The sequence below is a fragment of the Lissotriton vulgaris genome, chromosome 6 (genome assembly GCF_964263255.1).
Source record: "Lissotriton vulgaris chromosome 6, aLisVul1.2, whole genome shotgun sequence".
Taxonomy (NCBI): Eukaryota; Metazoa; Chordata; class Amphibia; order Caudata; family Salamandridae; genus Lissotriton; species Lissotriton vulgaris.
Window position 1 is genome coordinate 167,760,126 of NC_141694.1, and position 23,497 is coordinate 167,783,622.

Consider the following 23,497-nt stretch of genomic DNA (forward strand, 5'->3'; position numbering starts at 1 on the left):
ATTTGACTTTAACAAGACTTTGTTCTGCAACTTATATTAGCCAACACTGCCTTTGACAATGTTTGTAAAGCTCTCTCATACCCTTGAGTCATGCCTGTACTATATAAACTCTTTCAATAAATAAAGATAATTGTGCCTAAAACTAATGTAAATAGAAATGATAAACATAATATGGGACACTTCAGAGAATCTGTCATGAATCCAATGCTCCCTAAGCTAGAGAAGACATAGAAATATGGGACTGCCATAATATCATGTCAGAGGCAATTAGAGTTATAGACGATGTCCAGCCTAGCTTCTCCGTGCCCATATTTACCAATGTTTAAAATGATAACAGAGTTTAACTACAGATGATCAAAAAATAGATAAAGGTATACAACTGCCAAATTCTTAACTGATAGAAATCCAGAAAAAAAATAAGCAATTTAAAGTTGACGGTGTAAAAAAATTTATTTTAGCCTAATAAACTAAGCAAATATGATATATACGTCCTTACTTAAATTCAGCCATATATTACAAAGGAATTACAGTCTGTTGCAGCAGGAGGAGACAGGCAGTTCAGAGGTTACACACGCATCATACATTCAAGTTTGTAGCAAATATTTGTGACAGTCATTCTTACAGAAACATTACTGCCTGTCTTTGATTGGAAAGTCCTCAGGTTAGCTTTTTAAAAGTGTTTTGTCTTTCAAAGTCCAGAAGTCTTTAACTTTTATCATTTTCAACAGTAAAATATAACGTGCACAAAGTAGCAACATAAAAAAGTGACAATTTTATTACACAAATACACTGTTGTCCTGCTGCTTGGATTTGGTCCACTGTAGTAGATAAATTACCCTCCATGGTTTGTGTATATATATAGATAAAAAAAATATCAGCAGCACAACTCTCTGTTAATAAATTCTGTTTGATGCAGCTAGTCTGTCTTTTCAATTTTGCCGTCTTTCATGGGCGCCTCTGAGGACTTCCGCAGGGGAGCTTTCTCAGAGTTGACATTTCCCTGGCCAGATTCCGCCCCTCCTCCATTTTTATTTGCTGTGTGTTTTTCCAAATAGTTCAGCATTTCACTAAGAACAGTTTGGAAAGTGCTTAAGGCGGCACATATTGCAGGTGTTCCAAAGCCATGAGTAATTAAACTGCAAAAAAGAAAAAAGAAAACAAATTGGAATTTTAAAATCAAGTCAGCAGAAGCCAATAACTCTTCTCAATAAGATATGCATTTGTTATATGTTTGTTTAATAAAACAACAAATAAAGACATGTTTAAACTTTGTGTGAGAGAATGCAAGACTTTACAAGCCCCGCCCCTCGCAAATAAAATTAAATTAATAAATATAAACATAGATGTGTTGCATACATTTATGAAAGAGTACAATGCCTCTTGGGAAGAAGAATGACCAATAAGTCAAGTTCAGAAGGATGTGCTACCTACCAGAAATTTTCGTAAGCCAGAAACAAAAAACTCTATTGTAGGTTTTCAAAACAGCACCCGCAAAACCTAGGCAGTCAGCCATATTTACAAGCTTGAAAAGTTAGCCTAAAATGTTTCAAAAATAAAAAGTCTCTATATATAGGAAGTGTGACTAAATGCAATTTTACATTGGGGAACATTATCTCAAGAATGTAGGGCCCAATTCACAAAGGTAAGCTGAGACGAAAGTCTAACTTTATGACTTTCGGTGTTCACAAAGAGCATTTATGAGTAGTAAAGTTAGACTTTTGTCTCAGTTTAACTTACATTTTGGTCTTAAGTTTAACTGAAACCAGAACTGAGACAAATGTCTAACGTTACTACTCATAAATGCCCTTTCTGAATACCAAACGCCATAAAGTTAGACTTTCGTCTCAGTGTACCTTTGTGAATCGGGTCCATAATTTATTAATAATACAACCATTAGAGGTAGACTTAAGAACTGTGTCCAGAGAGCGCTTTTAAAAAGCGGCCCACTTACAATAAAACTTTTTCACACAAGGCAATTATTATTGATAAAAAAAATTGATATTTTCTGATTTTTTGCTTGTATATACCACTGTAATCAAAAGAAGTTTAATATCAAGCTTTTTTAAGAATCAATGAAAAGTGTTCTTCAATTTGTTAAACTCCGAAGACTGGTGACCAATTTAGTCTGCATTAGCACCAGTAGATTTGATACTAATTTGCTTTTTTATAGAGTGGCTTATTCCATTCTTTCCGCCGTTTTTAAGCCTGCCTGGTTTGCTAACATTCTACCACTGTTAATACAATGTACAAAATCTTGCACCTTTTTCTTCAGTAGAATATTCTGTTACACAAAATCCCTACACACGTCTTACAAGTAAGTCAGCTCTTTATTTGAAATCATTAGCCCCTGCCTGTGTATGTCATGTACAGTAATACATCTTAGTATTCGCTCTAAAAAAAATGATAGGGCATTTGGAGTCTGTAAGACTCTCATGTATAATAATGAACATTTATATGACCTAATTAAGGAGGGATGTATAACAGATTTTGTATAAAATTAAACTCTAGATTTTGCAAAAAACCTTATCGCCAAATTGATGTGACAATTTGTTTTACATATGGCCTAATACCTTGCTTTTTATATAATTCACACTACCTAATGTCTTTCAGTAGTCCTTTGTAGTCACAGTCAGCTTAATGCAATATCTTCAGTAAGTTATAGGTGTACCTGATCAACCTAAGAAATGATAGTGGGTGACTTCTCTAATATGGTCCCCATTTGCGGGCTACCTCCAGACAGGTTTTAATTTTTTTTATAAAGCTACAGTATGTAAAACAAGGACATTCAGTAGAGATGTCTATTGTGGTTTCCTCATTTGCCACTTAGTGAACCAAGTCAAGCAGTAACTGATGGGTCGATTGTAACATTGATTCAAGCCTCACGTAAAAAACCTTAACCTATTAAACATGAGCTTTTTATTGATTTTATAGGACAGTGAAAAACTACTGTTAGATGTAAGGTTTGCTTTCCATTTTCAAATGCTTTTCAGAAGATGCCTCAATAAGATTTGTATGTCTTCTGTATCATTATCAAAACGATAATTTGTATAATCATTAATTAAATTTGCCAAATCTTATGAAAAATCTAGAATTTGTCCTTTTTAGAGAATGTATCTATGGGCCTTAATGGAGTTCAGTGGGTTGTGGCATGAAATATGCCTATGTTACTAAAATTGAGACATATGTTGTTTGTGACTCGGTTTTATAACTCATGAAGAGGGCATTTAACTACCGTTACAGCCCTTTTGAGTGGGTTGGATTAGAACCACTCTACGACAGTACAAGTAAATGTATTTTATTTGTTAATAAAAATCATGAACATTAAAAGGAAATGCATACATCAAGCCATTTAATATAACTGTTCATTTAAAATATAAAAATATAAAACATGCCACCCAGATAAAAATAGAAGTAAGAAGCACTAAGCCTATTCCTGGAGAAACCTCTGCTGGGGCCTGCCCTTGTCCCCTGTAAAAGAAGCAATACCCAGAAAAAGACCCAGAGCATAACTATATGTCCTATAAAGTGCACAAGCAAAAAAGTATAATCGTCTGAGGGAGCCTCCCCCTGACCTACCTGCAATAACAGATATTAGAGTAACCCCTGAGAGTAGCAGCTAATGTTGAAAATTCTAGGCCATGAACAAACTTATCTATCATTTTTACAAGGTGTATAATACAAGGAAAAGTGCATGGTGCATACTAAAGTGCAAAAAGGAGCCGCATCCCCTCCAGGCCCAGGCTCTATCCAACAGACATTTGACCACAAATGTTATGGGTTCCTGTAACAGGCTTAAATGTATTTGGCTAACCATTCACTTTAAATATAGAAACATAGTATGATTTGATCAAATGTGACCACCAATTGGCATCAGATAGTAGTCAGAAGGCTTTTACCTCAACATGTTGGGATACGATCCTAAACCTTCTCCCTGTCATAACGTGGCACTTAAGACCACAAAGCAATGAACTGTAAAGTGTATAATGCATAACGGGTGTAAGACCACAAAGCATTAAACTGTAAAGTGCATTGTGCCAAAAGGACATAAGAGGCAGACAACGCCCTCCTGTGAGGCTCCGACTGGACTTGGCGTGATAGGGCTTATGAACTTTATTGTTCTTGATTCACACTTAATCTACCCCCAGCAGCCAACCTTTCTGGTGCGAACTATGCGCCCCCACAGCCTACCATTGGCGCCTTCCTAGTACAGAGGGCCTAAGACTCTACTTAAGGAAATCTTTGGTCTTGACCAGTCTTATAAAAAATGTCAGGAAACTTCACCAGTCGGATGTTCAACTTGACACTCCTAGGATTTAAGGACTCCATTGCAGCTGACCTACAAGTTCCTATTCCTAGGGTATTCAATTCATTCTGTAGCAGGGCCCTTCGATGCATGATTAGGCAGGGGCAGAGGCAGAGGAGATGCAACAATGTTTCCTTTGTCCAATGGCATAAACAACACCTCATGTCCTCCGATTGCCCTTCCTTTTATTCACAATTTTCTCACGTGTCCACTCTAGGCCTTATCAACACTGACCTGACATGTCTGTATTCTCTACATTCATTGAATAGAACAAGGTAAGGCATCAGCCATACCCAATAAATAACACCTGGCTTTAGAATAGATAATTCTTTTTTATTTAAGGCATGGAAATGTATTGCGATTTATATAGCGCACGTATCACCCGAAGGCATCAAGGCGCTTGCCTTGGGAACCCGTCCTGGTATTCCCCTGTGAGATAACCCCAGCAGGGTATCCACAAGGTGAAAGCCAGGCATCCCGCCGCGTGGGGCCGTAGTGGAGATTAAGCAAGCTATTGCCCAGAGTCGCAGAGTGTGAACCTGTGAGTCGAGTAGGCACCGGAACAAGAATTATCGAGTCCGTGGAATTTTTGAGCCCAAGACCCGCCGAGGCGGGGAATTGAACCCTGGTCCAGGATCGATCTCAGCTTCCGGGTCTGCCGCCTCTAACCCCTGAGCCACACTTCTCCACTCCAAGAGCTATTCAAGGGTTCACTAGTTACTAAAAACCCTGGGGATACGGACACCACTAATTTGAAACCAGATATCAAGAAAAGCATGGAAAACACTTTTCTATGTTGAAAAAGGAAGGGCACATTCATTTTGTGAAGAACGATTTTCAAGGGATTCATTTTCCGATTACATCCTGAAAACAACTTTCATGCACTGCGGTTGGTCAAATGCTAAAAGGATACATTAAGTTACATTATGTTACATTACTCTGAGTAATGTTCTGTTGTGAGGAACTCTAGAACGATATAGAATCGCATTTTATTTCTAATGCTCTTTTTCGCGCCTTTAGTGCTTGATTCCATCCACAGCATGTTTTGTCAGCTTTTCAGTTCGGGAGAAGCTCTTCCGTTGGAGCGGAGGAGCGCCGCCCCGCTTAAACCCCCTATCAATAGCCCCAGAGATGAAAAATAAAATGGTCATTTACTACCATTTTATTTTTCATGCCCAGTCCTGAACAGAGCGTCAGGACGGGGCGGGCCCACTGCTGAGTGACAGCAGCAGGGAGGAGGGTGGGCTGGCTGTGCACTGTTCAAAGTGCCCATGTCTTTTTGGTTGGTTGTCTTGCGATGACCAGCCACACATGCGCACTTTAGGCATCTCTAACCCAGCTATCTTAAGATAGCTGGGCTAGAGCAAGCCAAAGCCTCCGGAGTGCTGTGGAACGCCGAGTGAGCCCGCTCCCACCAATCCTAGCGCTGGTCTCACGCTAGTGAAAGCAGCACTAGTATTAGCCAGAGGAATTGCTGCATCCGGTTCCAGTTCCTGTCAAAGAAGAGGAAGTCGTCTTTGTGTAAGGTAAGTATTTTTTAAATATATTATTTGCGTGCATGATTTTTTTATATTTTATTGAAGCGCATGCCTGCCTCTCACCCTCCCTGTAGATGCCAGCCACCACTGGTTAAGTTAGAATGACATAAGGAGCATCTTAAGTTATGCACTAAGATAAAGCAGGGAAGGCTGACGGGAAAGTCAGGTATGTGCGACTTTCCTGTAAGAGAACCGGTCATCACTGCTCTGCGGTGCATGAGCTTAGCTGGTTGCCCTGAGCGAGACCAGACGCTGGTCCTTCCAATGCTATATCAGGAAGACGGCAATGTACATGGCTAGGTCAATAGTTGGTGATTTCGCTAGCATTTACCACTCCATCGTACAGTAGCCATAACATGGACTGACTGCCATCCTACACTTCACTAAGACTCACCTGAAATGTGTTAAGTGCCGCTGGATGTCGAGATCTAAAATTGGGGTCGGCCTCGAGGAGCCCAGGGGCGATCTGTCTTGACTCAATAGGTCCTGGAATTCTTTGCAAACTTGTCTGCAATGGAAGATGAAAGAAAACACAAGTTAGATTCAAGGGTGCCCTTTTTATGCATCTCGTGTATTTCTACAGATAGCCAACACTAGTTAGACATTTTATTAACAGCAGACTGCACACCTAAATGAGGCAAAAACAATTACACTGTTGGCTGTTTTTTATTTCTATTTCAGTGGTGTATGTTATGCACGCCGTCTCATAGGACACTCCATTAGAAAGCAAGGACCAAGAGCTGACAAATGAATTGGGCATGTTTCTTTCCACGTGTGCTTAAAAACCTCAAAATGAAATGTTAGTGATGAATATGAAATGCAGCCCGACGCTTCTTTGCAATTTCAGCTGGCAGACAGCAGTTTGAGGTGCTGTATTTGTCAGGTGTGGCTGTTCTGTGTTGAGGGCGCTGTTGAGAACCCTTGAATAACCGAGTGGTAACTCTAGCGGGAATGGGAGTATGAGAAGATGCAAAAGGTTTGTCTACCAGCAACCATCCTCCTCAATGCTATGATTACTTGGTGCATTTCACAAAGTTTGCTGAGTGTGTGGGTTTTCATGTTAAAATGGGGACTTTGCAAGATTTAAAATCCATCCAGTATTAAAGTCACTATAAAAACAGTGTGAGTGAACTGCCCATACCTTTCGAGCCCTAGCTACCACTTTTTAGGGGCGGGCATAGGAAAAGCATAAAATCTACACATGATGCAGAAGCTGATATTCGGGGTCAATGCAAGACTTCACTATTCGCTTAATAAAGACTTTGTACACCCTTACAATGGATCAAAGGATTTAGCAGTATTATATTTGTCAGTGATGTCAAGCAGAATTGCCTTTCAGATGTTACTGCTGAATATGATCACAAGTGTGCATTGAGGCCTTCTGTAGAACCAATATCTTTATCACTAACAGCAATGAGTCCTAAGCAGGACTGGCCTAGCCACAGAGGACACAGCAAAACCACCTGGTGGGTTCAGCGAAGGCGAGTTTCTTCTGGAGTTTGATGCACTGAGGGACGCCAGATTCAGCCTATCAAGAAACAGTACAGCTTACTTTTCTTTCTAGGGGCATATATTTGTTTTATTGCAATTTCATTAGAATTTCATTAAGCACAAACTTGGCTTGAGGGCATCAGAGCACATCTGATCGTACTTTTTTCTTTTAGGAATGGGGCTATTAAGGACCTGATTTTGAAATTGGCGAATGGGTACTCTGTCACATATATAAAGGATATCCTGCCCCCCCCCTTTTTTTACAAGTGCTAGGATATGAAATTATGACATACTAATGCACTCGGAATAAAGTGGGAATCAGCGTCGGCATCAGCCAAACTCTAATCCAGTTCTAAAGTTGCTTTAGCACCTGGACCCATCTTCATTTGCTTCTGCAGATGAATAGTGCTCCTGGGTACAGATTTAGATCATGGAGCATTAGAGTATTTAACGAGCTTCTCTTCAGACCTTCCTGTAAAACCAATGTTTTTCTAGCCAGTGTAGTTGAACAACTGCTGCAAATTTGATATATTTTGGCACCGTTTTAAAAAGTAAACTTGAAGATCATTTCCCCCAGCACCAAGAGAGGATTGGAATTCTTAGATGAATGAAATATGGAAAATGAATTAAAAGTTTTGACCACCTGTTTACAACCTACACTACAATCTGATGGTGAGAGAATCAAAAATAAAGAGGACTCGCAGGTCAGGACGTTCCCCACGCCGCACAGCACCACCAGTGCGCCCGTGTCTCTACCCCCGCTGCTGCCGCTAGTTCGCCGCGTCCCCGTGCCTCCTGTACACTGTTGCTCCTGTGTGCCCCTTTGCTGGTAACTACTGTCTGTATTTGCTGATTTTGTAGTATTTGTTGTAATATTATCCGCTGTGTGCCTTTTTCCTACTGCTGCTCCTGGGTTGGTATTGTTTGCACCCCCCTTTTTTCCTTCTGTACCACGCCCATTGGCCGCCCCGCTCCCGCCTCCCAGCTGCTGCTCCCTCCCACTTCCCCCTTATATGGTGGCCGCTGCGCGGCAGTGAGAGCATTCCAGCACCACCAGTGCGCCCATGTCTCTCACCCTGCTGTTGCCGCTAGTTCGCCGCTCCCCTGTGCCTCCTGTGCACTGTTGCTCCTGTGTGCCTCTTTGTAGTGTAGTTCCTATATTCCCAATAGGCTCTGGGCATTGGAATAATATATCCTATAGATTTGACGTAGGACTGAGGTCTACTAGGTCTCTATCGAATATACTAGACTTAATTGTGAGTGCCAGCTAGCTCAGAGGTCACTAGAAACTTTCTCGAATAAACAAGAAGGGATTAGTCTCTGAGAAATGCAGAAATATTACAACTTTGTTTCCCAAGATAAAAACGTATCTCTAGAGTCGCGGAAACAATAGATAGTTATTTCACTCAGTCAATCGTGCAAGCTTCGTTTCCCCAGAGGTGCAGAGAAATAGAGAGAAGGGCGTTTTCAATAAAAAGGTATTTATTGAACAGTCTTCTTTCTTATGCTGAGGAAATGAACTGCTACAATCGTAATACTGGTTGCAAAGTACAATGCGTACAGTACGAAGAGTATTATAAAATAATGCTGTAAAAGCAAGATATGGTTTCTAAGCCATAAAATACATAGAATACATACATTAATAAATAAAGACTAAAAGTACTCAACTGGTGCTTCTAAATTACGCCTACCCCAGTGTACCTAACCTAGGTCTAGTACAAAGGAAGAAGTAAGTGAGGTGAAGCTTAGTTTCAGTATTCTTTGCCAAGAATCTAATCCAAGAATTCTCTAAGGATCTAATCAGCTCCGTACCTTGGTTTAAAATGAAGGAGGTCTGGTATCTCTGGTATCTCTCTCTCAGGACTCGATTTCCCAACAACCCACAAGGGTAGGTTGGAAACACTGGAGCTGGATTTCTCGGCAAGAGAAAAGACAGCGTCTCTCTCAGTGCGTCAGCTGAAGGGTCGGGTTCCTTTGGCACTTGCTTCGGCGAGCTGTGTCGTGGTAGTCATTATTGTTTGCACCCCCTTTTTTCCTTCTGTACCCCGCACCGATCGCCGTCCCCGCCGCTGCTTTCCTGCGGCCCGCCCCCTCGCCCCCCCATTGGCCGCCGGCTCCCGCCTCCCAGCTGCTCCTCCCGCCACTTCCCCTTTATATGCGCCGCTGGCGCACCAAAGACAAGCACGTCTGCACCCGTCCGCACCTGGACCATGCCCAGAGCAAGAACCCCTGGTCCCCACGGCCACCACGACGCCAGACTCCGCTACGACGCCAGCACCATCCACGCACTCAACGCCGGTCGAGACCACAGCTGCTTCCAGGCCGCCCCGAAACGTACCCATGGTCCTTTCTCCTGCTGCAAATGTAGCTTCACCTGCGACAGAGCCACCAAACCACCAACAAGGAACAGACTCAACAACCTCCGCTGCATACTCCTGAACTCCCGCTCCGCACGCAAACACGCTGTCGAACTATGGGACCTGCTCGACACATCCGCCCCAGACGTTGCCTTCCTGACAGAGACCTGATGGAACGACTCCTCAGCAACTGACATCGCTATAGCCATCCATGATGGCTACAAGATCTCCCGCAGAGACAGCACCAATGGAGTTGGAGGAGGAATCGCCATCATCCACAAATCCACCCTCAAGGTATTCACCCACTTAGACGACACCCTCAACACCGCCGAGCACCTGCACTTCCAGATTCACACAGATCACAACACCACCCTCAGAGGTTCCTTGATCTACAGACCTCCCGGACCCCGACCACAGTTCAGCGACTCCATCGCCGACCTTGTCAGCACTCACATACTCACCTCCATGGACTACATCCTCCTTGGGGACCTGAACTTCCAACTCGAGAACAACAACAACACCAACTCCGCCAACCTGATTGCCAACCTCACCAACCTCGGCCTCAGACAACTCATCTCCGCACCCACCCACGCCGCTGGCCACACGCTTGACCCCAGCTTGTCTGCAAACCCACACGTCTCCTTCGACCACACCACCGAACTCCATGGAACTGACCACTGCTGCATCCACTTCACCTACAGGAAGCCCACCATGCACCACCGCATCCAACAGATGCCCCGCCACTGCTGGAGCAAAGTCACCAAAGACCAGCTAACCACAACCCTCGCACAGAACCAACCCACCGACCCCAACACCACTGCACGCAACCTCAGACAATGGATCAACAACTGCACCAACACCATCGCCCCGCTCAAGAAACCCTCCAACAGCCGCACCAGCAGGAAAGCCAACTGGTTCACTGAAGTACTCCAGGCCTCCAAACGAGCATGCCGGAAACTGGAGAAGAAATGGCTCTGCGAATGAACACCGGACAGCTACACGACCCACAAGACCACAACCAGCAGACACCACCACCTCATCAGATCAGCCAAAAGATCCTCATTCAAGACCGCCTAGACAACAACGCTCACAACAGCAAAGTGCTCTTCAACATCGTGAAGGAACTCTCCAACCCCAGCTCCATCAACAGTGACATCCCACCCTCACAAGACCTGTGCGACTCGCTGGCCACCTTTTCCACTGCAAGATCGCCGCCATCCACAACAGCTTCAACGTTATGACCACCCCGACCACAACAGATTCCATCCCCCCCGCCTCCACCACCCGCACCAACCGCCTGCTCTCCTGGACCAACATCAGGGTCGACGACACCCGCATGATAATGAACTCCATCCACTCAGGATCACCATCAGACCCATGCCCACACCACATCTTCAACAAAGCCGACACAGCCATCGCACCCTAACTCAAGAAAGTGATCACCATCTCCTTCGAGACAGCAACCTTCCCGGAAAGCTGGAAGCACGCTGAGATCAACGGCCTGCTCAAGAAACCCAAGGCTGACCCCAAGGACCTCAAGAACTTCCGGCCCATCTCCCTGCTCCCGTTCCCAGCGAAGGTCATCAAGAAAATCGTCAACAAACAAGTGACCCACTACCTCGAGGAGAACAACATCCTGGACCCGTCCCAATCCAGGTTCAGATGCAACCACAGCACCGAGACCGCTCTCATCGCCGCCACCGACGATATCAGGACCCTGCTAGACAACGGAGAAACAGCAGCCCTCATCCTCCTAGAACTATCAGCTGCCTTCGACACGGTCTGCCACCGCAAACTACAAATACACCTCCACGAGGCCGGGATTCAAGAGAAGGCCCTGGACTGGACCACTTCCTTCCTCTCCAGCAGAACACAGAGCATCCGCCTCCCCTTCCGCTCCCAAGCCACCAAGATCATCTGCGGCGTACCCCAGGGTTCATCCCTCAGCCCGACGCTGTTCAACATCTACATGGCTCCCCTCGCCCACGTCACCCGACAACACGACCTCAACATCATCTCCTACGCTGACGACACCCAGCTGATCCTCTCCCTCACCAAAGACCCTCAGACCGCCAAGACCAACCTCCATGAAGGAATGAAGGCCGTTGCAGAATGTATGAGGAACAGCTGACTGAAGCTGAACTCGGACAAGACAGAGGTCCTCATCCTCGGATCCACCCCCTCACCCTGGGACGACACCTGGTGGCCGACCACACTGGAAACAGCACCAACACCCACCGACCACGCACGCAACCTAGGAATCATCCTCAACTCCACCCTCTCCTTGACTAAGCAGGTCAACGCCGTGTCCTCCTCCTGCTTCAACACCCTCCGCATGCTCTACAGGGTCTATAAGTGGATCCCCACTAAAACGAGAAGAACGGTCACCTAGGCCCTCGTCAGTAGCAGGTTGGACTACGGAAACGCACTCTACGCAGGAATTCCGGCCAAACTCCTGAGGTGGCTTCAACGCATCCAGAATGCCTCAGCACATTTGATTCTCAACACCCCCCACCGCAGCCAGATCACTCTCCACCTGAGACACCTGCACTGGCTCCCCGTCAGCAAGAGGATCACCGTCAAATTCCTCACCCACGCACACAAGGCACTCCACAACACCGGACCAGCATACCTCAACAGACGACTCACCTTCTACACCCCCACCCGCCAGCTCTGCTCCGCCAGCCGTGCCCTCACCGCAGTCTCCCGCATCCAACAAGCGACCTCCGGTGGCAGATCCTTCTCTTTCCTTGCTGCCAAGACCTGGAACACCCTCCCCACCCACCAACGGCAGACCCCAGACCTACTCACATTCAGAAGACTCCTTAAGACCTGGCTCTTCGAGCAGTAGCAGCACCCCCTCACCCCCAGCGCCTTGAGACCCTCACGGGTAAATAGTGCGCTTTACAGATACTGTGATTGATTGATTGATTGATGGCATTATTGCCTAGTAAATAGTGAATTCCTGGCATGGACGTCGAGTTACCCAAAGGCAAGGGATCCTGGAAATGACCTCAGACTCTCTTTGAGCTCTGGTGGCATCAGAGAGTTGATCCCCTGTCCAACTCATAACTCCGCAACAGTCACCTAAGTAATGCTCAGAGACCAAATAAAAAGGCAATGAGTACAAACTATAAACATGTTTCTTCCAGCTCCATTTAATTTCTGCTCTTACCACTGTATTCATGACCACTAAATTCAGAGAGAGAAAGGGCTGTACCCGGGGTTACAAAGAGGAAGCCATAGGACGTCTATAACTCCTGAGAGAAGAATTCATAAATTGTGCAGAGCCTACAAACCCTTAAGCATGAAGGCATTAATGAATGGGAAATGCCTACTCTTGAGTTTTCAGTATACAACGAAAAGTGAAAGGTGGAGACCCCGGTACAATCAGGTGCCTGAATAATTATTTATTTCATCATAAACAATTCTATAATATTGAAATTCAGGCAAATCTTTTTTTACCATTTTGTCAGATCACACGTATTGCGGGCATAACTGTGACAGAGTCAGTAGACTTCATTGGCATTTTTACGAAAAAACGCTTGACTTCCTCTTGAAAATATCGCAAAAAAAATTTTGAAAAACATTTTGTAGTTTAATGCATTGAGCTCTTAAGCCATTGAAATTTCGAAATTTGAAAGCCTAAAATCTTTCAACAGTGGATAAGTGGCCAATTGTGTATCTATGTAGTGGTTCTTTTATAATTTAATTCAACTACGAATTCTGACAATTTTAAGCAGTTTACTTAAAAAAGGAAAATGCAGGGATGAATTTCACAAACACATAGCAATCTAAACCAGCGCCTAGCCAGTAGCACACATTTAGGGGCTTATTAAATATATACTGAAGCAGTGCAACCGAGTAAGTCACTTTGCTGCGCTGCATGAAAGGGAGAGGGCAGGACCGCGTTGTATTTAACATGATACAAAACATTCCTGCTATGTCCCTGTGCTGATGCATAAACTGCTGCCTAGGGCCAACGCAGGCACCCTTGCACTATAGTGCAAGGGTGCCTGCGTTGTGGGCAGGATTGTTTTTGTGCAGTATGTAGCATCTTCCTGAACAAAAACAAACCTCAGAGGCATTTTCCTCTTTCTACGTGGTCTGCACAATGCATCACAGAAAGAGGAAACAACGAGGAGAAATAAAGTTATTTTTCCTTGCTGCACCTCTGGTGAAGAGGCGTACAATTCTGATACATTTCCAGGTCTACCAGTGTTGGTAGATGTAGGAATCTGTCAGAATCCATGGGTGGATGTTTGGGAACACGCATGTTCCACCAATAGCAGGCCTTCTTGCTGCAAAGTAACGAAAGGCAGCGATTTGTGCTGCCTTGCGTTACTATACATTTATCAAGTCATGCAGAGCCATGCAAGGTGGCCTTGTGTAGCTTTGTGAATCGAATTTTAGGTGATGTAGGTGATGATCAACTCAAAACATCAGTAAAACAAATCTGCAAGAGACTCAACAGCCCTGCGAGGCCATGTCAGTGGAAATACAGTACTATTCAAATACAAGTGAGATTTAATCTCAGCATTGTATATCACTTGCAACATAATTTGCAGGTGATCCAAAAGGCCTTGGTCCTTCTCAGTCTTCCTGCCCGCTCCAGTATCTCTTACCATCTCAAAAATCTGCATTGACTTCCTGTTCACAAATGCGCCTTTTTCAGTACCTTGCCCTTCGCACACAAGGCCTTATACAATACCAGACTCTCTTACTTGATCAAGAAACTTAAATTCTACCTTCCTGTACTTACTTTGGGCTCTCCTAATGTCCATTTACCATCCTTGCTTCGTTCCCATCACTGCAGGCATTGCAGCAGTCACTTTACTGTCCCAATGGGATGGGTATGCTCAGACGTGAGTCCCGTGCTCTCCATGCCACTGGAATCAAGCTATCCTGGCTGATAAAGGCTGATAGCCAGAAACCGGTCCTAGGATGCTTGATTCCGGTCCAGGGAAGACATGACTTGTCAGTTCGGGCTGGACTGTTCCCATGAGGCACAGGGTCAAGACTGTTTTGCATATGGCCATGTCTGAACTGGGGTGGTGTGGTGAGCAAAACAATTATGGATTAAACCCAGATCTGTGACAGGGGGTGAATGGTTTGCCATTGTGTAACATTCCATCCATCAATTGTTGTTTTTGCATTTGTCACCCCGAGTGGGACGGGTATGCTCAGACATGAGTCCCGTGCTCTCTATGCCACTGGAATCAAGCTGTCCTGGCTGATAGCCAGAAACCGGTCCTAGAATGCTTGATTCCGGTCCAGGGAAGACATGGCTTTGCAGTTAGGACTGGACTGTTCCCATGAGGCACAGGGTCAAGACTGATTTGCATATGTCCATGTCTGAACTGGGGTGGTATGGTGAGCCAAATAACGATGGATTAAACCCAGATCTGTGACTGGGGGTGAATGTTTTGCAATTGTGCAATATTCCGTCCATCAATTGTTGTTTTTGCATTTACCCATTATAAACTCAGTCACCTTGGTAAAACCAATGCGCCTTTTCAGAACTATACTCTGATCCATCTTTTCCCTGGGACCCCAGGCTAAATCCGATGGGCGTGTGACAGTATTAATGTAGGGATACAGAATCACACTTAGAGATCCAGTTGCCCTCACCACTTGCCATCGGCAACAATGGTCCGAGTTCTGAATCTGGCGTCAGCAACTGTATGGAAGCGGGTAGTGCCATGTGTCCCTCACTTTTAGTTACCAGCTAGTGAGGCTGGCTCAGCCTAGCAGAGGGCACCATGAGATTGAGCAGATGAGGAAGAGGGTACAGGAGGATAAAGGACTCTTGCTTCTCTATGTATTTGGGTGTTAAACTGGTAGTAGCAGGGTGAAACCTGTGGACATACAGAGTCAATGTGTATAAATGTCAATATAATGACGTTATAGTCCCAAAACAAGATGTGAACAGCGATGTTTACAACAATGCTTTAGGAGCAAGTCAGGTGAACGCGTAAAAAAAAAAAATGGAAACACAAGCGCTCATGTCTAAAATGACTCAGTCTTTAACTAGCACTAAGGGCGGAGTCACAAAGCAGTCCAGAGAAGAACAGCCTTGTTTGCAACGGCCCTCTCAGAGAAAGTCGGGCAAACGTGTTTAAAAAAGGAAAACACAAGGTACTCAAAACGCAAGCGCCTGTGTTACATCCAGAAACTAACCAAAAACAAGCATTGGCATAGCCAATAGGTCTCGCCTTTACCTTAGTAGTATTTAGTTATCCAGCACAATACCCTTGGTGCAACAACATATACTGTTGCGTGGCTAAACACTAATAAGTTCCCAAAGGCGAGACCTATTGGCTATGCTAATGCTTGTTTACTTTGCTAAGGGTCAATTTTCTCAGGCTGTGATGTATGAAGCTCTCTAATTTCCCGCCTAATCACTCATTAATGCATGCTCAAGTCCCTGGAAGGGCTGGAGAGTCCTCCATCACAAGCCTACCTTCCACCTCCGCATCACGCATCATTACAAGCCTACCTTCACCTCAGCATCACGCGCTTTCACAAGCCTACCTTCCATGTCACATGCTATCACGCGCTATCACAAGCCTACCTTCCACGTCACATGCTATCACAAGCCTACCTTCCACCTCCACGTCACGCACTATCACAAGCCAACCTTCAATCCCCGTGTCACGCTCCATCACAAGCCTACCTTCCATCTCTGCATCACACGTGCTCACAAACCTACCTTCCACCTCCCCGACATGCGCTATCACAAGTCTACCTTCCATCTTCGTATCATGCGCCATTAAAAGCCTACCTTCACCTCCATTCACGCGCTATCACAAGCCTACCTTCACCTCCATTCACGCGCTATCACAAGCCTACCTTCACCTCCATTCACGCGCTATCACAAGCCTACCTTCCACCTCCACATCACGCGCTATCACAAGCCTACCTTCCACCTCCACGTCACGTGCTATCGCAGGCCTAGCATTGCAAACCATGTTTTCATGCTCAAAGTGCATCTCCTACCAGGAACTGCATGTGCTATTTCCAGACTCTCTTGCCCGAGGGAAAGAAATGGATTCACCTTGAATGCGAGTCTGATCCGCATTGCACAAGCAGAATCTTTTCCCTGCAGGCCTCAATGCCCGGAGGAGCTTTACCAGCTGTGTATTATTCCAGTCTATCTCCCTAGAATAACTCAAACGTAACGGGAGTGCTTGCAAAGCAAAACCAGAATGCCTCATTATAATACAATAATGGCCTATCGCTGGACCTTCAATGTAAAGGAAACGACTGTATAGGCTCCAAAATACACACAACTCAATAGTTTAATAATTCAATGCGCAAAATGTGATATAGAATGCATTCTTGCACAAGTCATCTATAGATTAATATATATATACTGTAATGCCACCAACACCAAAACAATTCTATCAACTCAGCTGCTATGTGCACACCTCACCACACACCAGCGTTTACATCATATAATTATAAAGTTTGGCTCTTAAAAGTAAATAGTGCTCCTCAGTAACAACACAAAGTTTCTGGATTTGTCTCACGTGTGTCTTATTTTATCACTATTAAATATGTTATACAAGTGCGAAAGTCTATGTAAATGTATTAATCATTTTTTTTTTATGAGAAGCCACTACTCAGGGAAAACTAGAACACTTTGGCACGAAACCGACAAGTTAAGACACTCAGAAGAATGATCTGTATAAAGCTCTAAGTGAAACATATGGTGTGGACTCAATGCAGCAGGCGTAGATGCATAAAGACAGTTAACACGGCATTCCCTTTGTTAGAGCAATATAGGAGGAAGCATTGGCAAAGCCAATATTTCTAGATTTTGGTAGGGGAAGTGCTTGATAATGATTGGTCAATGTTGTGTTAGTTACCCCGAGTTGTCCTAGAAAGAAAATGCCAAAATGACTCAACATCTTTGGATACAACAATATGGAAGCTAAACAGAAAATACCAGCGCAGTTAAGCCTTATCCTTAAAGAAGAGCGTTACGAAAAGGGACTACAAGATTAAGTTTGGGGTGCAAAAGGTGAGTCTTAAAGGCACAGTATTGAAGTTGATACTTTTGATAAAGGGCCAGCGTTTGTGTTTGATGTGTTTTATTTGTGAACAGAAAATGCAGTGAATCCAACAACATGTAATCATGAGAGCAAAGTAAAACAAATAAACAAGCAACAGCAATAAGTGAATAGCAAAACGCCTTTAGGACAGACTTAGGTACCCAAACAGAAACACTTTCTAACAAACACAGCCATAAATCAGCAATTAAAAGTTCATTATGTAAGTAAATTAAATACTTCAATGTACACACACCAACTTTAAATAACAAGCCACAAATCATGTCATATCATCTACATTCTAACAAAAGACCACTGGATGTTCCATCAACAAGACCTAATGGAAATGGAAAGGGGACAATGTAACCATACTGAAATTTCCATGGTGTTGATGAACAACCCAACCAAGCAATGGTCAACCACGAAGCACACACGAAAGCCCGTGGCTGGCCAAATACCTGCACTCTCACTGTATTTCTTTTTTAGATACTTTTTTTTAAAAATATGAGATGAGAACTCAGGAGATGTAAAGCTGTCTGTAGACAGAACTAAAAAGTGAGGCAATACATTTCAATTTGTTGCACAAAGAAGATGTTCCCTTCTAGGCCTGGGCCTCTCTAGCCAGGGAAAGAAAGGCACCAAGTGGGGCCAATCGGGCTTATGTTGCAGCTGGAACTTTTTTGCTGGTTGGATATTAAGCAACATTAGTAATATTTACATTTAAAAGCTTAGAAATGGGCTAATAGCTTAATCTATCGTTTTAGCAGAAGCCAATATTTATGTTGTGGTATGAACAGTTTTTTCAATGTTTTTCATGTTTTAGTTTTTGACTTAGAAACTCTCATACAGAGCTGACTACATAAATGTGAGTGATAGCACTTCATGTTCTGCATATTTCAAATCAAGTTACATTCATTTAAATTTATTATGGCATATGAAAAGAACTATGTATTATCATAACATTCAAATACATACCCTTTCCCCAAGGGAACTACCTCAAAGGGCAAGCATAAATTAACTCTTCCCCTGTAAAGAACTGGTCAAGAAGGGAACTTATAAGAACAGAGCCTCTACTGTGTAGTAAATGTTTATGTATTAGAGAACCTGCTTTTAGCACAGAGATACACCAAGTCTAAGGATATATTACCACACAGACTGAGTTAGTTTCACAGTAGTATGTCTTCCGAAAGTTGAAAGTTGTAGTGATTCATCCCTTGGAGGTCAGGCATGGTGTGCAGACAGACCTATTTACAATGGTCTACTCTCCTTACACAGAGAATGGCATGGCCACTAAAAGGAAAGACCAACTGGGCTTATATCCTTACACTGATGTAGCTGGTCTCAGTTCCTAAATTATTGGACTAGTGGATTCTACCGTCAAGGATGAATGTTCATGTGCAATTGTAAAAAGTGAAAGCTACTGTATTTGTAGTCGATAGTAGAAAGTTCATAGGATGAAGTAGAGTGCAGCCTCACGGGAAAGAAAGTCACATGCAGACAACCCCTACACAATCGCTGTATGGCAGATTTTTTAGCACAAAAATATTGTGCTATAATAATACCATAACCGGACTATCGACTACCAATATATTGTGAAGCTAAGCATACATAGGTAAGTCTAGATTTACTATTCTTAACTCCAAACCTTTGTACTTTGAAGAGGTATGGAACACCACACCACTTACAGTATGGCAGAGTATTATTTCCTCCCCACTCCTCTGGCCCCAGGGGTACCGCCCAACAGCACTTGTAATGAGTGCCAATAGTACATATCTAGATGTGGGATACCTTTGATGATACATATGTGCAATGTAAAAACAAATAATTCTAGTGTTTGTTCAATATTTGTTCCAGTTGGTGAGTTGATGTTTCTATATATGTAATCACCTTCTATTATCATATATAGTATACTCAGGAACATTATCCTTAATTTACGAACTAATGAAATAAAAAACCATAAAACTCTATATTTAAAACCACGTGTGAAACAATAGTCAAGCTCCATTTCTGTTGCAAAAACACAAGTTAAATAACAGCATAATAAATATATAATTAATTTCTCAAGTTATTATCAAAGAACAATTCAAAATCACTACCAATGACAACCTCACACCGTTTCAAATGTAAATTCTGAGAGAGAAAATCACATCTGCAGCCATAACACATAAATCATGGCATGGACTCTTTAAAACCTGTGACCCTATTTACAAGGGTAAATTTTCTAGTGAAGAAAATTACGTACATTTTTCATGGTTTATGCCTGCTAGGAGTTCAGAAAGGGGTTCCATGCAGGAGTAAACCCATTTATGTGTGATCTTCAATATGAGTGCAGATTTATTTGCTTCAATGAATCCCACTCAAAGGGTGTGACAACGGGCGTTCCAGCACAGGGTTAGCTTTATACATTTATAAATGCCCAAAAAAGAAAAAAAAGGATGTGGGCATTCACATATTCTTCTCATTCCCTTCCCCATCTTGTAGGATTCCTACAGAAGCCAAAGGCCAACATCAAACACTTTGCAGTGTGGAAGGGGCATGGACCACCCGCAGATTTGGAGGGTATGCAGCGGAAAGGCTTTCTCTAGGGGGACAACTATTATATTCTCCAGGGAAGATTTAAATTGAATGTGTTTGCCAAGGGGTGTCCTATTGCCTCTTTGTGGAGCTTATGGAATTGGAGAACTCCTCACAGGAGGAATAGGATCTTGATGGGACATGTCACATGACCTTTCCAGAAGTACGTCTGGAAACCTGCACCAGACATACTTTTGTGAATATCTGTGAATTCCAGAAAGTTTCCGTAAAGTCATTTTCCAACTTTCTTTTTGAAGCTGCCACTAAGTTGCTATTATAATTGCTACTGTGGCTGTCATGCCTACTATTATATTTAAAAATTAGAGTTCTAATCAGTTGAAGTGACATAGGACTCCACAAATAATACTCAGACGTAATATTTACATCTCCTCCACCAAGCAGATTTTACACTTTAGAATATCACCATGAATCCCACTGGGTCACTGACCACCTCACTACTGAGTCTCCATGCCTTAGATGTCTTATGTTCTTATAAACCTATCAATATTTTAACTAGGTAATTCTGGAAAGCTAAGAGTACATTCCTCTTTTCAGCCACAGTGATGAACTAGCTGAGGGTGTTTCAAGAGAGAGATGATCACCAGTCACACAAACAGCGAGCAGAATTAAAATCCACCAGTCTTAACACAAAAATCTAAAGTGGACACCGTCACCAAAAGGATGCTCCTCAAAAGTGAGAGGTACATCAGTTCACTCTTACACTTAAATCACACTTCTTGTAAATACATTTACCACTTCAAATCGACTATCTAATTTTCCATACAATTTTGGGAATAACCACTAAATAAAACACAAGTGTTGCCTACACCAAGGAGTCCGGTATCCTCACTTGGAAAAATGTAAAAAAGTATTAAAATGGTTGTGGGCTCGGTGGCAATATTTTTTCAGACGTGGCAGAAAAAATGACATTTCAACTTGAAATACCTTAACACACATGCCAATAAAAATTACTCTACTTGCATTAGTTGGGTTTTGAGGAGCCTGGAAATGTATTTGGGGAAATTGGTATTAACCCCAAATATGCATCGTTCTAAAAATATCTGACTTGCCAGAAATGATTTGGTAGGCTCTTCACATGCTTTCTTATGAGGAACATCCTTTACAATGCAACTTTTACCACGCAGAGCCTTTACGACGTAACTATTACAACGCATGCCATTACAACGCATTGCGCTGGGGGGCGCTCTAGGATAGGGAATAGATTTAATTTACTATCCAACACCTTCCCTACTATCCACGTGGACTGGAGTTGGAATAGTAAATTATACTATTCATTATCCAGCACCCCTCAACACTATGCATTGTAAAAGCATGCGTTGTAAAACTTGGGATGTAAAGGCATGCATGGTAAAAGCATGCGTTGTAATGTCATACATCCCTTTCTTATATGTGGACAGAACACTACCTCCTATGTTCTTATTACTTCATTTACATGTGTTTAGATTAGGTCATCAGAAATATTGACAGTGTGCATATGTTCTTAGTTTGCTTCAAGGTCACAAAATCTACATATGAGTTCTGAGAAACTGAAAAATGTGTTACCAAGAAGGGATAACAGTTCAATCTGCTGTAGAGTTCAGTCATACTTGTTCCAAATCATATCTGAACTATCCTGCAAGTGATTCCTGTTTAGGAAGTGGGCACCCTGAATAATGAAACAGGAATATTGAGGTGGGCAAATATCGAGGGCAAAATATCGAATCAAAAATATCAAAAGGGGAATATAGATTTTCTATACCTAACTTCACATGTATGCACCTTCCTGATATACATTAAAAAAACATCATGGTACGTAGATGTATATTTGGTAAATCTGTTCTTCCTCTTTATGCTCATACCATCTGATATGTTGGTCTTCGATTTTCTGTTCATGATATTCTTGTACCACATTATTCATAGTTTCAGTATTCAGTAGTACAGTCTGTTGAGGAATGTAGGGTCCAGTGTGAATTAAACTATCGCCAGGCCTGTTTAACAAAGAATATTCTCTAAATAGTTGCAGCTTACTCCAGGCTTTGTTTGTCTAGGTCATACATTTACAGGATTAAGACCTACTTACTCACAGGAAAAAAACGGTCTGTAATTTGCAAAACCTTTCTGTGTGTTTAAGAATGTGTATCTCCCAGGAATATAAGAAAAACACAAGAGCATCTCAAAGAAAATGAATCAGGCCTGTTGTGACTACATCCATCCACATACAGAAATGCATACATTCATACAATACGAAGGTGCAGCATGGAAATGTGTGTGGATTACCAAATATGTGCAAATTCCAAACAAGTATATGTATAAACATTATTAACACAACTTAACCCTTACGCCCCAAGCCCAAATATGTGCAAGCAACGAGCAACAACTAAAAAAGTAAGAGCTAAGTAGCCTAGAAGTGTAGAGAAGTAATCACATAAGTGAAGACAAAAAAACGAAACAAGTGAAATGTCATCAAAACTTCCAAACGACAATGTCCCCTTTTTTCAGCTCTGATCTGTTGTGTTGTTGCATATGATCAGGCGCCAGGACGCCCCTTCGCTGGGGCAGCTGTTGCGCCTAATAAATGTTATTAACATAACATAACATAACATAACAAGGACAGTTATCCCTTTGGTAAAAACCACTAAGAAGTCAGATGTATACCAAATACTACTTACTTTGTGGCCATGATCATTTTTTTCCTGGCTGTCTGTTCTTTCTGTTCCATGTGCTGTCTGGCAAGATGTTCTCCCACTGCTTTGGCTGGAAACTCGGTTTCACAGGTGTAGCCAAAATCCCTTGCTAAGTGCAATGCTTCTCCTGTAGGCAGACAAAGGAGGCCAATATTTACAAACTGTAGTAAATGTTCATTTTAATTTTATCTACATTTATTGGAGAGCGAATTGGAGGCAGCCCTTCTTTTAAAGACACTGGATAGGTGGGTTAGACAAAGTGCAAAACAAGATTTCAATGTCCAATTTAAGCAAAACTAGGATGCAAAAATTATAATAGTATTAGTATGTATATATGACCAATATCTCGATTATAAAGGTACTTGAAATGACAGGGGATGCAAAGTGGGCCACAATTGCAAGAATTTGATATGAGGGAAGTTAAGAGTTTTCAAGAGTATGTCAGGAGTAGACCAGAGATGTTATGCCCTAATCACAAATAACCTAGATGTCATAA

At 42.8% G+C, this 23,497-nt stretch overlaps 1 protein-coding gene across 1 annotated transcript in view; it reads right to left on the reverse strand.

Annotated features, from left to right (window-relative positions):
- Nucleotides 1–440: 440 nt before the first annotated feature.
- Nucleotides 441–23,497, reverse strand: part of TFAP2D (transcription factor AP-2 delta) — a 101,172-nt gene continuing 78,115 nt past the window's right edge. The window contains exons 6-8 of the mRNA XM_086925148.1: nt 22,987–23,128; nt 6,236–6,349; nt 441–1,136 (exon numbers count right to left, since the gene is read on the reverse strand). Coding sequence (XP_086781274.1) covers nt 917–1,136; nt 6,236–6,349; nt 22,987–23,128 — 476 coding nt within the window. The 3' untranslated portion in view covers nt 441–916. The remainder of the gene's footprint in view (nt 1,137–6,235; nt 6,350–22,986; nt 23,129–23,497) is intronic.